Below are 11,926 nucleotides of genomic sequence, written 5' to 3' on the forward strand. Positions count from 1 at the left end.
AGTACCGGAGCTATCGGTATGCTCTGCTCAAGGTTCCGAGAAATTTCTTCTATAAATTAAGTATTCGAGATCCTTTCTTGTGCTATTTAATTACTTAGTCTAAGTGAGATAGGTTTCCATCTTTGCGGGTTCATTGTTTAGTATTCATACTAAGTGCTCTAGTACTAGGACTCTTGATAAAGAAGGAAGTTCCTGCGCAAGTATTAGAGTAATAATTAATAACTTAGGCGTGGTGTCTAGGTTAGAGATTACCTTTTGTTTGTTCTGTATCCTACAGATTTGTCAGAGGTAGACGGCAGGTGGTGACAGCTCTGAATCTCATCCTAGTAATCCTCCACGTTCGGGTACATCATAGAGCTATAGCCGGAACCACGCTATTAGACCAGCAGAAAATTACCTTCACTTAGCTTAGATAATTAAAACACATAGAAAGTCCTGTCTAGCCTAGCTAGCCTACCATTAGTTGTTGTCCTTGGATAATCTTAGCCTTAGATAGATTACACACGTTCCCTGAGCTCAATACCCTTTTGGGGTTACCGAAGGTGAAATGCTACAGCGGTATTCCGTGCGATTGTGGATTTATCTGTGGTCATAAGAAATACCAATAAACATTTCTGGCACCGTTGCCGGGGAACAGTTGCTAATTTATCCGAGTCTAGGTCATCCTCGTATCTTTATTTTTATTCCTTTCTGCTCCTCGGGTTGATCTTTGTGAGCCATCATGTTCTTCAAAACCAATCCTTTCGGATGGTTACAAAATTGGTCCTGGCTTTATTGCCTTGATTCGAGAGCAAACCTTCTCCAGGAGTATTGATGAAAACATATACCTCCATCTTCGGGACTTTGAGCTAGTGTGTTCATGCCTATCCATCGTAGTCATGACACATGAAACTCTAAAGTGGAAGCTGTTTCCTTTTTCTTTTAGAGATGAAGCGAAGCGCATTAGCATGGTTTCTAATGACGACTTTCAAACTTGATAACCCGAAATAATGATGTATTGTTCTATTTCATTTTTATTAAATTTTTTGCCGTTTATGTTACTAACATGTGAAAACCATTAAGATGGGACATAAGTATTGTGTGTGCTAAAATAATGTTGCAACAAGAGTGTATAATTTTTTTCTCATTACAACGTATATATAGGCAACTAACTAGTGTCATTTGAAACCATATTGGCAGCAGGCCAACAATGCAATTTATGTACCCCATTTGCATATACAGGCCCGGGCGTCAACAAACTACTAGCTTCAGCGGGACCACCTATATATTTGTCGACAAATTTTCTTCTAAAAATTTGACAGATGTAATTATAGTACAATCGTAGTATAATTACATTGTAACTCATATATAATTACACTGTAACTTCTATGTAACTACAGTGTAACTTATATGTAAGTTTCATGTAATTTTGAATCGTTAGATCTATTACAAGATTTGTTTTGGTGAGGAAGAAAACAAATCATAGCACACACATATGTGAAAGAATTTGTTCCCACAACCTTCATTTTACCCAAATAACAAGTTACGGAGAAATTTTTGAAAGTTACATACAAGTTACATTATAGTTACAGTGTAATTGCATACAAGTTGCAGTGTAATTACACTACGATTATAGTGTAATTACATCCGTCAAATTTTTGGAAGAAAATTTATCGACAAATATATAGCAAAATTGTCCTATAATTAATCCAGGCCTACATAAATTGAATGGGGTCCGAACGCTAAATCCAGTTGGCCTATATATCGTACAAATCTCTCAAAAGCATATATATAACACTTGCGGTTGTTTTTTTTTTTTTGTGGGGAAAAAACATTGCGAATATGACTAAGATATCTAGAGAAATGCATGTGTCCACACATCTAAAGCAAAATCGTTGATACTTATTCGTGTTAATTGCCTTAATTTGTTCAGTGTTGTACCGGCTGGCCAGACCATAATATCTACACAGCAAGACCTGTACTATCTGGGAACAGTGAAGACAATGCTGTAGTGTAACTTCCGTTACTTGCATGGTTAAACCAGGCAAAATATATAGTTCGTACAGTAACGTTAAATTGCCATTAGGTTTTATGGGAGGTTCCTATTCTCATTAAATTCCATGTGGTTGAATAAGGCGTTGCCACGACAAATCTATAAATACCACATAAAGCTCGACGAAACCAAATAATATATACCTGGAGAAAGAATAAGGTGAGTGATGGCAACGATAGTAGTTCCTCCAGTTACCCCTTCTCCTGCTGAAGATGCTGATGCACTCCTGAAGGCTTTCCAAGGTTATAATCTGTAGTATTCCATCTCTCGTTGTTCTAGCTAGTTTATAGCTATATGGTAATGCATTAGGTTCAAGGTATTTGCTAGATTTCAGTCATCTAAAATGTAGCAAATTTTAAGTCAAATTTTTTTAGACCGATCGACCATTCTCTTTGAGACCTGTGCTTGGTTAGAGTTTCTTTCGTGGGTTTCTGTGCTACTGTTGTTCACTGTATCGGATAACGCCTAACTCCTATGTGGATGATTTCGAGAAGAAAAGAAAGGCTCCATACCAGGGAGCTCGATTTGTAGTTTTCTACGATGGATCTCTCAAGTTTCTCCATTAATCCTCCTGCAGATGGGCTCGCGACTCGCCAACGACGTCTCCCCATTGTTCACCAGGGGCCCTTGGCCCTTTTGACGATATTTAGTTTTTGTTGCAATTTTAGGTGCTCATTTTTCAACACCCCCTCCCCCCAAACAACTAATATATTAACGTGCAATTCATTTGTGCGTTAAAAAAAATTTCACCCCCAAATCCGTAGATCTAGATTATATTTTTTGCATGTGTTTTGTCTCTTTAGAGAAATCCGAGGTCATGTTCCTGCACAACACACCATTGTGTTTGCACCGCTAGTTGTGGTAGATCTATCGGCTGGAGGAAGAAGATGATAGATAGTGGTCTGATTAGTGCATTTACACGGACTAGATGTGCACATTGAGGAACTAGAAGCCGGCTAATCGAGGAAATACAGCAACAGCGGTTGGGTCCAAAGTGTGCCCTTTTGGATACAATGTTCTTCCTTTTTATTTTCTTCTTTTTTCATACAGCCGCAGTTGTTATTTTGATCTGTTACATCCCATATGTTTATAAAATCTATCTATCCTCCATGTTGTTTAATGTATGACGCTGTTGACCTTTTGAGATACATTTGACTATTCGTCTTATTATATATATATATATATATATATATATATATATATATATATATTATTTATTTTATTATGACTTGATTTATGATCAAATGCTTTTTAAGGATGATTTAAATTTTTTTAATATTTGCACAAAAATTTGAATAAAATGAATGGTCAAACATTGATTAAAAAGTCAACGACATCATATATTAAAAAACATAGGTAGTATTAAAGACAACCTTAAAAGCATGCACCACGTTCGCTCTACAATCTAGAAATTCTCAACGGTACATATTGGTTGATATAGTTGTATACAAAATACAATTATATCTATTGAAATAGAAGTTAAGATATGTATATAAAATCCAAATATACTTACATTATGATAACTATAGAGATAAAATTTCAGTTGCATATTAATCTAACTCTATACATGAAATATCTAGCTCCGTGCAAAACTGCGGGGACAATCCCCTAGTTTTAAAATAAACCAATGTAATTATCAAGGAAAATCATAGTTAAAAGGGTGGTTTTATATATTTATATATATTATAATGTGAAAAAAAATATAATCCCGTAGATTATGTTTTCTTTTTTCAGTGTATATCATACAGTTCAATTTTTTTTAACTTTTTAGTAATATTTCGTTGTCTTAATGTTTCTACCATTACTTTGTTAGTTGTTCTGTTTTTTCAGTTGTTTGTTCATTTTTATCGTGAATATAGCTAAAGTTTTGCATGTAATCACATCTCAATCAATGCGATGTTAAATCTTAATCAAATTTCTTTTATCCTGCCTGTATTCTTCTTTTATCCTGCTTGTATTCTCATCTATTAAGTATAGAACATGCTAATTTTTTCTATCTCACAAATCGCACATGATATTTATCATCAGTTACAATTGAAATTTCTTCGCTACCTTTTTTTTTTGCAAAAATTTTTCATTTGTAGACTTTCGAACAAACCAAACATGCTAGAGAAGCTAAATATTGCAGATTTACATCAGTGGTACAATGCTGTTCATATCTTCACCCGTTACAATTATACTGAGGAAATTAACAAAGGCAAAAGGATTTTTGTGTCCGGATAAATGAATTATAGCCGTTTTCTTTTAATACATGGATCACGCTCTTAATAGAAATATAATCAATTCAAATTGCTTATACGTTTGTTATATTTTGCGGTGTAAATTATACATACTGCAACTTTTTACTCTATGGTATAGAAAATTTTTAAATAATATTTATCATATTTCTTTGTACCAACTATTGTACCCTGTTCGTTGTAATACTCTTTTGTAATTGTTTGTTCATCTATAATTTCTATAAATTTACAACCCGCTAAGTCTAAAGCTTAACATAAAACCATGCCACATTATCACCCACTAGCTATAATTATATATTTAATCTCATGTATGCATGCAATATCATCTACAATATATTTAATTCTATACATCAACATGCAAGCATATCCAATCATCATCCCTCACATCACCCATAATATTTTCATAGATCTATCTTTTTGTAATATATTTAAAAATAAATAAATAAATGTTTCACATTAAAGTGTGGGTATCATTTTTTTTACTCCTAACTCGATTATCTAAAAAATATATTAAAATTTACTCCCTCCGTTTCAGGTTGTAAAACATTTTGAAGTCAAACTGCTTTAGGTTTGACCAAGTTTTTAGAAAAAAAATAGTAACATTTTCAACCCAAGACAATTTTTTTATGAAAATGTATTCAATTATTGATTTGATGAAACTAGTTTAGTAATATAAATATTACTATATTTATCTATAAATTTAGTCAAACTTGAAATAGTTTGACTTTGACCAAAGTCAAAACGTCTTATAACATAAAACAAAAAGAGTACTTAGCGATTTCCACAACAAAGCACAGAAATCACCTGGTTTTCCTCATGTGTATGGCCTAGTGTCTTTTCGTGAAGGTACTTATTTTGTTTTGTTCAGGCTTGGTATTCCTTCCAAAAACACGTAAAATTTCTTAAGTCGAATGAAGCCCACTTATTAAGATGGAAGACCATACCAGAAAGCTACAAAATAAGGCCGACATAGCTATCGCAGTAGTCCACAAATCGGGGGTAACAAACAGAAGCCCAAACCCGTTCAAATTGCTCAATAAGTTTGTGCAGAAAACATGGATTATCTACCACCATAGGTTATAAAATCAAACGGGTACAAATGTGACTGAAATTTACTGGAAAACTAGGTTCAAATATTTGGTGACAAAAGTTCATTATTTGCATATAAAAGGGTCTTCAAATTGTGCCCACATGTCGTAGATACACGAGAACCCATATGTTATAGACAACGAGTGACAAATTCTTAATTGCCACATCTTAAAAATGGAAAAAAATTAAATGCCCTTTTTGTCTCGATTGTAAAGACTGAACAAGTTATTAGTTCCAGCCTTCCAGAAACGAAAAGTTATTCAACACTAGCACTGTTTTCTCTTTGCATTGTTCCATCGGAAAAACTTTGTTGATCCTGTGAACTATTTTTATGGTGCAGGCTGGGGCACTGATGAGCAGGCAGTAATAGGCGTATTAGCTCACCGGGACGCAACTCAGAGGAAGCAGATCAGACTGACCTACGAAGAGAACTACAACGAAAACCTCATCCAGCGTCTTCAGTCTGAACTTTCTGGTGATTTGGAGGTAAGAGTGCTGCAAATCTTCATAAACACACCACAAGAACTCAAATTAGTTAAACCAAAGCTAGTTAAGTATGTGATTCTTCTTTCCCCCTTCTAACTATATTTAACTGCAGAGAGCGATGTACCACTGGGTACTTGACCCTGTTGAGAGGCAGGCCGTGATGGTGAACACCGCGACGAAATGCATCCACAAGGACTACGCTGTCATCGTTGAGATCGCATGCACGAACTCGTCCTCGGAGCTTCTGGCGGTAAAGCGAACCTACCATGTCCTCTACAAGTGCTCCCTAGAAGAAGACGTGGCCGCTCGCGCCACTGGAAATCTTCGCAGTGTGCGTACTCTCGCTAGTACAGAATATCTCTGTTATGTGTTTCATCGTCCCTGTTGCTTCGAGCTAATCAATCTACTACGTATCCCCGTTTGCTTCAGCTTCTGCTTGCTCTAGTGAGCACCTACAGGTACAACGGGGACGAGGTGAACGATGCATTGGCTAAATCGGAGGCAAAGATTCTCCATGAGACTGTAACGAATGGTGACACAGATCATGGCGAACTCATTCGGATAGTCGGTACAAGAAGCAGAGCGCAGCTCAACGCCACATTCAGCTGGTTCAGAGATGAACGCGGCACTAGTATCACTAAGGTTTACTTGAGCTTCCTCTGTCCAAATATATAATATGCCTGATGGTTAACGTAGCTGCATGCTCCGTGTTTTGATCACCAGGCACTGCAGCATGGAGCTGATCCAACAGGCTACTCGCACGCGCTGCGAACCGCGGTAAGGTGCATCTCTGATGCGAACAAGTACTTCGTGAAGGTGAGGATGAGCTAGCTAGCTGGAGTAGTAGCGAAGCATCGAGATAGATAAACTGAAGCTGAACTGAATTTCGCGTCTGCAAATTGTGCACGTACGTACGCATGCATGCAGGTGCTAAGGAACGCGATGCACAAGTCAGGGACTGACGAGGACAGCCTGACCCGTGTGATCGTGCTGCACGCGGAGAAGGACCTCAAGGGCATCAAGGACGCGTTCCAGAAGAGGGCCTCGGTTGCCCTGGAGAAAGCCATCGGCAACAACACCTCTGGTGACTACAAGAGTTTCCTGATGGCTCTACTTGGGAGTGGCATCTAAGCTGACTGTCAATGAATATATTGGACCATCGATCCTAGACTTGGCCTCCTCTTCAGTAAATCTGTTGAAGTATCTATCTAAATAAGGTTGTTATTTAGTAATAAATTCTCCTGTTATAGAATTCGATCGGCAGAAAGTAGGCTTCATACATGCTCTGCATTTCTTCTCCACTAAAATTTATCGCTGATATAAATTCATGTCAAATGTAATCTTGTGGACAACCTGGACCTTTTGAGAGAGACTCTTGTGACAAAATGGATTGCCTCTCTCGCAATATGATATTTTGGCCCATGCATCACCATCACATAGATTAAGCCTCTACTGCAATCTATTTCCACAGCAGAGCTTTTGGCACGCAATACTTAGGCAGAGTCCAAAGTTGAAAACCTACTAAAATGTCAAACCGTAACACACCGTCAAATTGAACTGTAAACATGCTGAGCTGCGTTCACAAACTGTTGAGAGATAAATGTGATGGGCTGATGATGGCATTTTCAGCGCTTAGATCTTGATCTTTGAGAAGCACTGAAAGGCACAAATTGGAGCGCAAGCTTTGGGGCCTTCTTGTACCCATTGGTCATTCCAAGCCTAAGTCAACAAAGTCTAATCCTACAAAAGTCTAATCCATATTCCTCCCTTTATCCATTAGCTTACACAAACGACAACTTCAAAAAAATTCCTCCATCTTTTAATCTTACTAGATGCTGGGGCGCGCCAATGGCGCACCGCCTGTACATAATTTTTATTATCTGTTGTTTACACGGTTGAATGATAGACACTAATAAAAAATATGTGCATTTCATCTAATATAGAAGGATCACTAAATTATGCTAAACCTATTGAGGAAAAGCATATAAATGCAAAATCCCAAGTACTGACGCTAAACCTACAAGCAAAATGCTGTTGGTTATGAACCTACCATTTCCAAGTTTCCAACAAATTTATACTTTGTAGTGATGTCCTTTAGGGATGTGGGCTGGGATAGCTAGTATCTCTGACCAAACACTAAGTAAAATGGCTACTTGTCAGCAAAATATTATATTTTCCACAGATAGCTTCTTGAATAGCTTGCGAAGAATATCCCCTATGGTCAGCAAAATATTAGTACAATTTCCACAAATAGCTTTTTGAATAACCTGCGAAGGACATCCCCTAGTTAGTTTCTCTTGAGTAGTTTGCTCCACTGGTTGTAAATCATTGTTTTCATCCCCTAGCTAGTTAGTTTCTCCTGAGTAGTTTGCTCCACTGGTTGTAAATCATTGTTTTCATATAAGGAGCAATTATGAAATTCATCCAAAAGCATCACAAATATCTTATACAAACAGCTACAATCTCCTAAAAGTCATGCATGAATATGGTAAGTCTGGAATCACATAGTTTTAACTAAAACTAATTTTTGTGCATGACTATCCCTCGGTCTCTGAGCATGATTAAAAGTTCTTTTACTTTCTCCTTGAAAAAACAGGAATGTATTTTTACTACTGGACAGACACTGTAACATTCTATTTAATTTGAACCAAATAGAGTGTTCTCTGCAACTAAACACTCAACTGAACACTGAAATGCATGTAAGAAGCTAGTACTGATTAACATAACACGCACAACATGCCTCTGACACAACATGTTTGTAACCTATCACCAACCATGTTTCTTAGCCAGATTTGAATCCTGGCTAAAAAAGCAGTATCTACCTAAAAGAATAAGTTAGTTCCCAGTTCCCACGCCAAAAGGTTTACAAAAGGTTTAGATGAATTTCCCTCTTATCAATTTTGCATATCTAGTCTGATCAATTGTACTTACGGGAATCCAATCAAGCAAATCCAATTGATCCTTGAGCAATGCAACAATCTTAAAACCTAAACTACTACTACATTACTCAGCTCATAGTACACTGAACAAAAATTAAAAGCATTCAGAAAATGTGTTTTTGACCCTGAGATAATTGAATATGGTTTGCTATATGCATAAGTGGTTCTTACGAGGGCAAATTAATTATTCACTAATTCTCATTTTATCAGGCAGTTTTTAATACTTTATACATGCAATTCTGTTAACATGCATAAGTGGTTCGCTCATACAAGTTGCAATTTGTAAATAATTGATTTATTCTTTATGTAGCTATACAATAAAACAAGTAACTATAAAAGTGAACACGAATTTAGTTTGCTAATTGTATCTTTTTGGCCTGGTGTTATTTATGTTGTCTTATTTTCTATGAATGTTATGTACATTTTCAACGAAGGCATGTGTAGTATATGCATTTTATGGGAAATTAATGGTTTGTAGCTTCATTAGGGAGAGGGCAGCACTGTGAATTGTGCACAACCACATATTTCTGTTTATTGCCAATAACAACAGTGGTGGGCGACTGATCATAGAGAATAGAGATAGCCCTGCCTCAGCTTGATCATGTAAATAAATTAATGTTTCATATTCTCTTTCTCGTGGAAATTGAATTTTGTACCTTTATTTCATTCTTTCTTTCCAGTCCAAATCGGTTTTAGATTGTTGGAGTTGTGATTTTGCTATATTCATGTGTTTCAGTAGCTTACTTTACTCATATCAGTTAATAAGGTCCATCTTTCCCTGCCAAAAAAGGGTCCATCTTGATATAACAATTCCTATGTGCAAGAGGGTTCTATCCTTCTGTTTTAGAGGTCATATTATTATCTGTATGATGCAGGCACATATCAACTACACATTTTGGTCAGCAATGCAAGTACCATGACACATTTCTACTCACCAACATTATGATAAACATTTCATTTGCTGGTTTGTCATTTACATGATGCAATGTACTACTTCATGCACACTGTTGTTCTATATTATTTGGTTTGGAGTAAATTTTGAGTGGTAAATGTCAAGCTGTATTTTTTTTGTTAGGCCTATTTAATCTCCATCCTAGATATCTATCAATTGGTGTGTCTAGATGACAATGAGTATTACTGTAATGGAAATTGACATGAAAGAGAAAATTTTAATGCAAAACATCAACAGTAGCAGAGATTATCATTTACCAAGATGGAGTTAACGACACAATAAAGCAACACGAGAGACACTAGAACATACCTATTCTTAATGGGTGCTACAATTGCATATACATGTACTATGCCCGCTTCATCCAGTGGTTGGGGTTCTTGTGATAGGTGAGAGGTCACAGGAGGATAATTTTTGCTCTGAAAGTGTGAATTCCAAATTTCTCTCTATTGCAAATGCCGTCATGGTTAATATTGCTTCTTAAGCAAGCCCCTTTCAACAGCTGTAACAAAAGGTAATAGAAGCTTGGCTAAATGAGTACAATGGTCAAACATAATCAATCTATCGCTTTCTAATTTCAGGACAACATTTTTCTTCTCTACCTGAAATATAACATAAAGAGTTCAACATCTGCCATCTGCATTATTGCATTGTAAAGTTAGAGAACAGATTAACTTGCTAATTTCTCCTAAAAAGAACTCATTGCTCACTTGGCATTATCTCTCTTTTCATGATGTATGCTTAGAAGTGTAGGAGAATCCCACTACAACAATATTTTCAAGGGAAATATAGCAGCATAGTCTTTTTTTTAGCAATTAATAGAATAAATTGTACAACCAACAGAGTAATCTACCTTTAAAATCATGTCCTTATTCATGAAAAGTGGCATTTAAGAGAAAATGTAGGCAATTATGTGTGCATCACAAAATAATTTGGCTACAAGCCTAAAAAGTTTTCTTGGCACAAACAGATTCCTAAGTTCTTAGAACTTTGTTTCATTGTTACTTCGTCACTACTCACTGAAATATAATATTGAATGAATTTGAACCAAAGAGGGATACAACATACCTTATGAAATTCATGAGAAAAATACTCCGATATTCCATTCGATGGACATGTTAGGCCTATTTAGAATTTTTGGATTTGTGATTCACCCAAATACCTCCTCATTGCAGACTGGGCATGCCTGAAAGAAAAGAAACATAAAATCAGATCCAGAAGGATAATCTTCCTATACCAGACAAGACAAGTTTGTATACAAAGCAATCAACATTCAGCCCGTCAGACAAAGTTCAGACAATGTATCACATTCTATGTATCGAATTTCTTGAGTAATATTTAGACGTTACAGGTACTCTTGTTCGCATATATGCATTTAGTATCTATACACAGAATACAGAAACTTCTTTTGCATTTTGGAGGTACAACATCAAATATAAAGAAGTATAATTTACCTTGTTGATCTTAAGCCAGCGAGTTATGCAATCCGCATGGTAACAGTGGCTGCAGGGCAATCTTATCAATTTCTGTCGGCTTTTATAAGTCGATTTACATATCACACATTTGCACATAGATATCATATAGTTGTAAGCTTGTCAGCCAACTTAAAGCGTGCCATAGCACTAATGATTATGCCACGTTTAATTTTTTTTTTAAAAAAAAGGATGATTGGAAGTAAATTAATTGGCACTGTGGCACATACTCATCATTCTTCTTCCTAGAGAAGAAGCTGCACTTGTTCTTAAAAGGCACCAAATAGCATATCAGGTCATCTGATGAACCCTGAGTTCCACTCGACACTCAAGACTATTGTTTGGCCCGATCTTTCGGTGAGTTGAGATAACTACGATTTGGGAGAAACGTTGACGACCCGACTACAACCGTACAAGACGTTGTTGTGTTGCGCCTTAGCGATCGATACACCTCTCCATGGGTTGTTGATCTCGCCGGTGCAAATCAACCCTATTCCTTCAAGCAAATCAAAGAAACAAGTAAGAACAAGATAAAAGCAATATGATATTGCAAATAGGAATGAATACACAAGATAAGTTGGGATTCTGAAGAACAAGCAGACGGATGGTCTAGCCGACACGCGCGCTGCAAGCAAGTAACAAAGGCTAAACATTAATCTAACAAAACCCGAGAAACCCTCAAGGGGTACCGAACTATTTAAGGAGGTGGGAGGACCCTAGGT

General features: G+C 36.5%; 1 protein-coding gene across 1 annotated transcript; it reads left to right on the forward strand.

The window, feature by feature from the left end:
* The first annotated feature begins 2,198 nt into the window (after nt 1-2,198).
* On the forward strand, nt 2,199-6,975 carry LOC127760635 (annexin-like protein RJ4). The gene is made up of 6 exons (XM_052284925.1): nt 2,199-2,274; nt 5,699-5,844; nt 5,957-6,094; nt 6,274-6,486; nt 6,568-6,660; nt 6,772-6,975. The coding sequence occupies exons 1-6, from the start codon at nt 2,199-2,201 to the stop codon at nt 6,973-6,975; spliced, it is 870 nt and encodes a 289-aa protein (XP_052140885.1).
* The last annotated feature ends 4,951 nt before the right edge of the window (nt 6,976-11,926 follow it).

The sequence above is a fragment of the Oryza glaberrima genome, chromosome 1 (assembly GCF_000147395.1).
Source record: "Oryza glaberrima chromosome 1, OglaRS2, whole genome shotgun sequence".
NCBI lineage: Eukaryota > Viridiplantae > Streptophyta > Magnoliopsida > Poales > Poaceae > Oryza > Oryza glaberrima.

Excerpts from the sequence above, each read along its gene's own strand:
- LOC127760635 (XM_052284925.1), top strand. The coding sequence starts at position 2,199 with ATGGCAACGATAGTAGTTCCTCCAGTTACCCCTTCTCCTGCTGAAGAT. Across the intron at positions 5,845-5,956 it reads AACTTTCTGGTGATTTGGAG|AGAGCGATGTACCACTGGGT; the intron begins GTAAGAGTGCTG and ends ATTTAACTGCAG. Across the intron at positions 6,095-6,273 it reads CGTCCTCGGAGCTTCTGGCG|CTTCTGCTTGCTCTAGTGAG; the intron begins GTAAAGCGAACC and ends CGTTTGCTTCAG.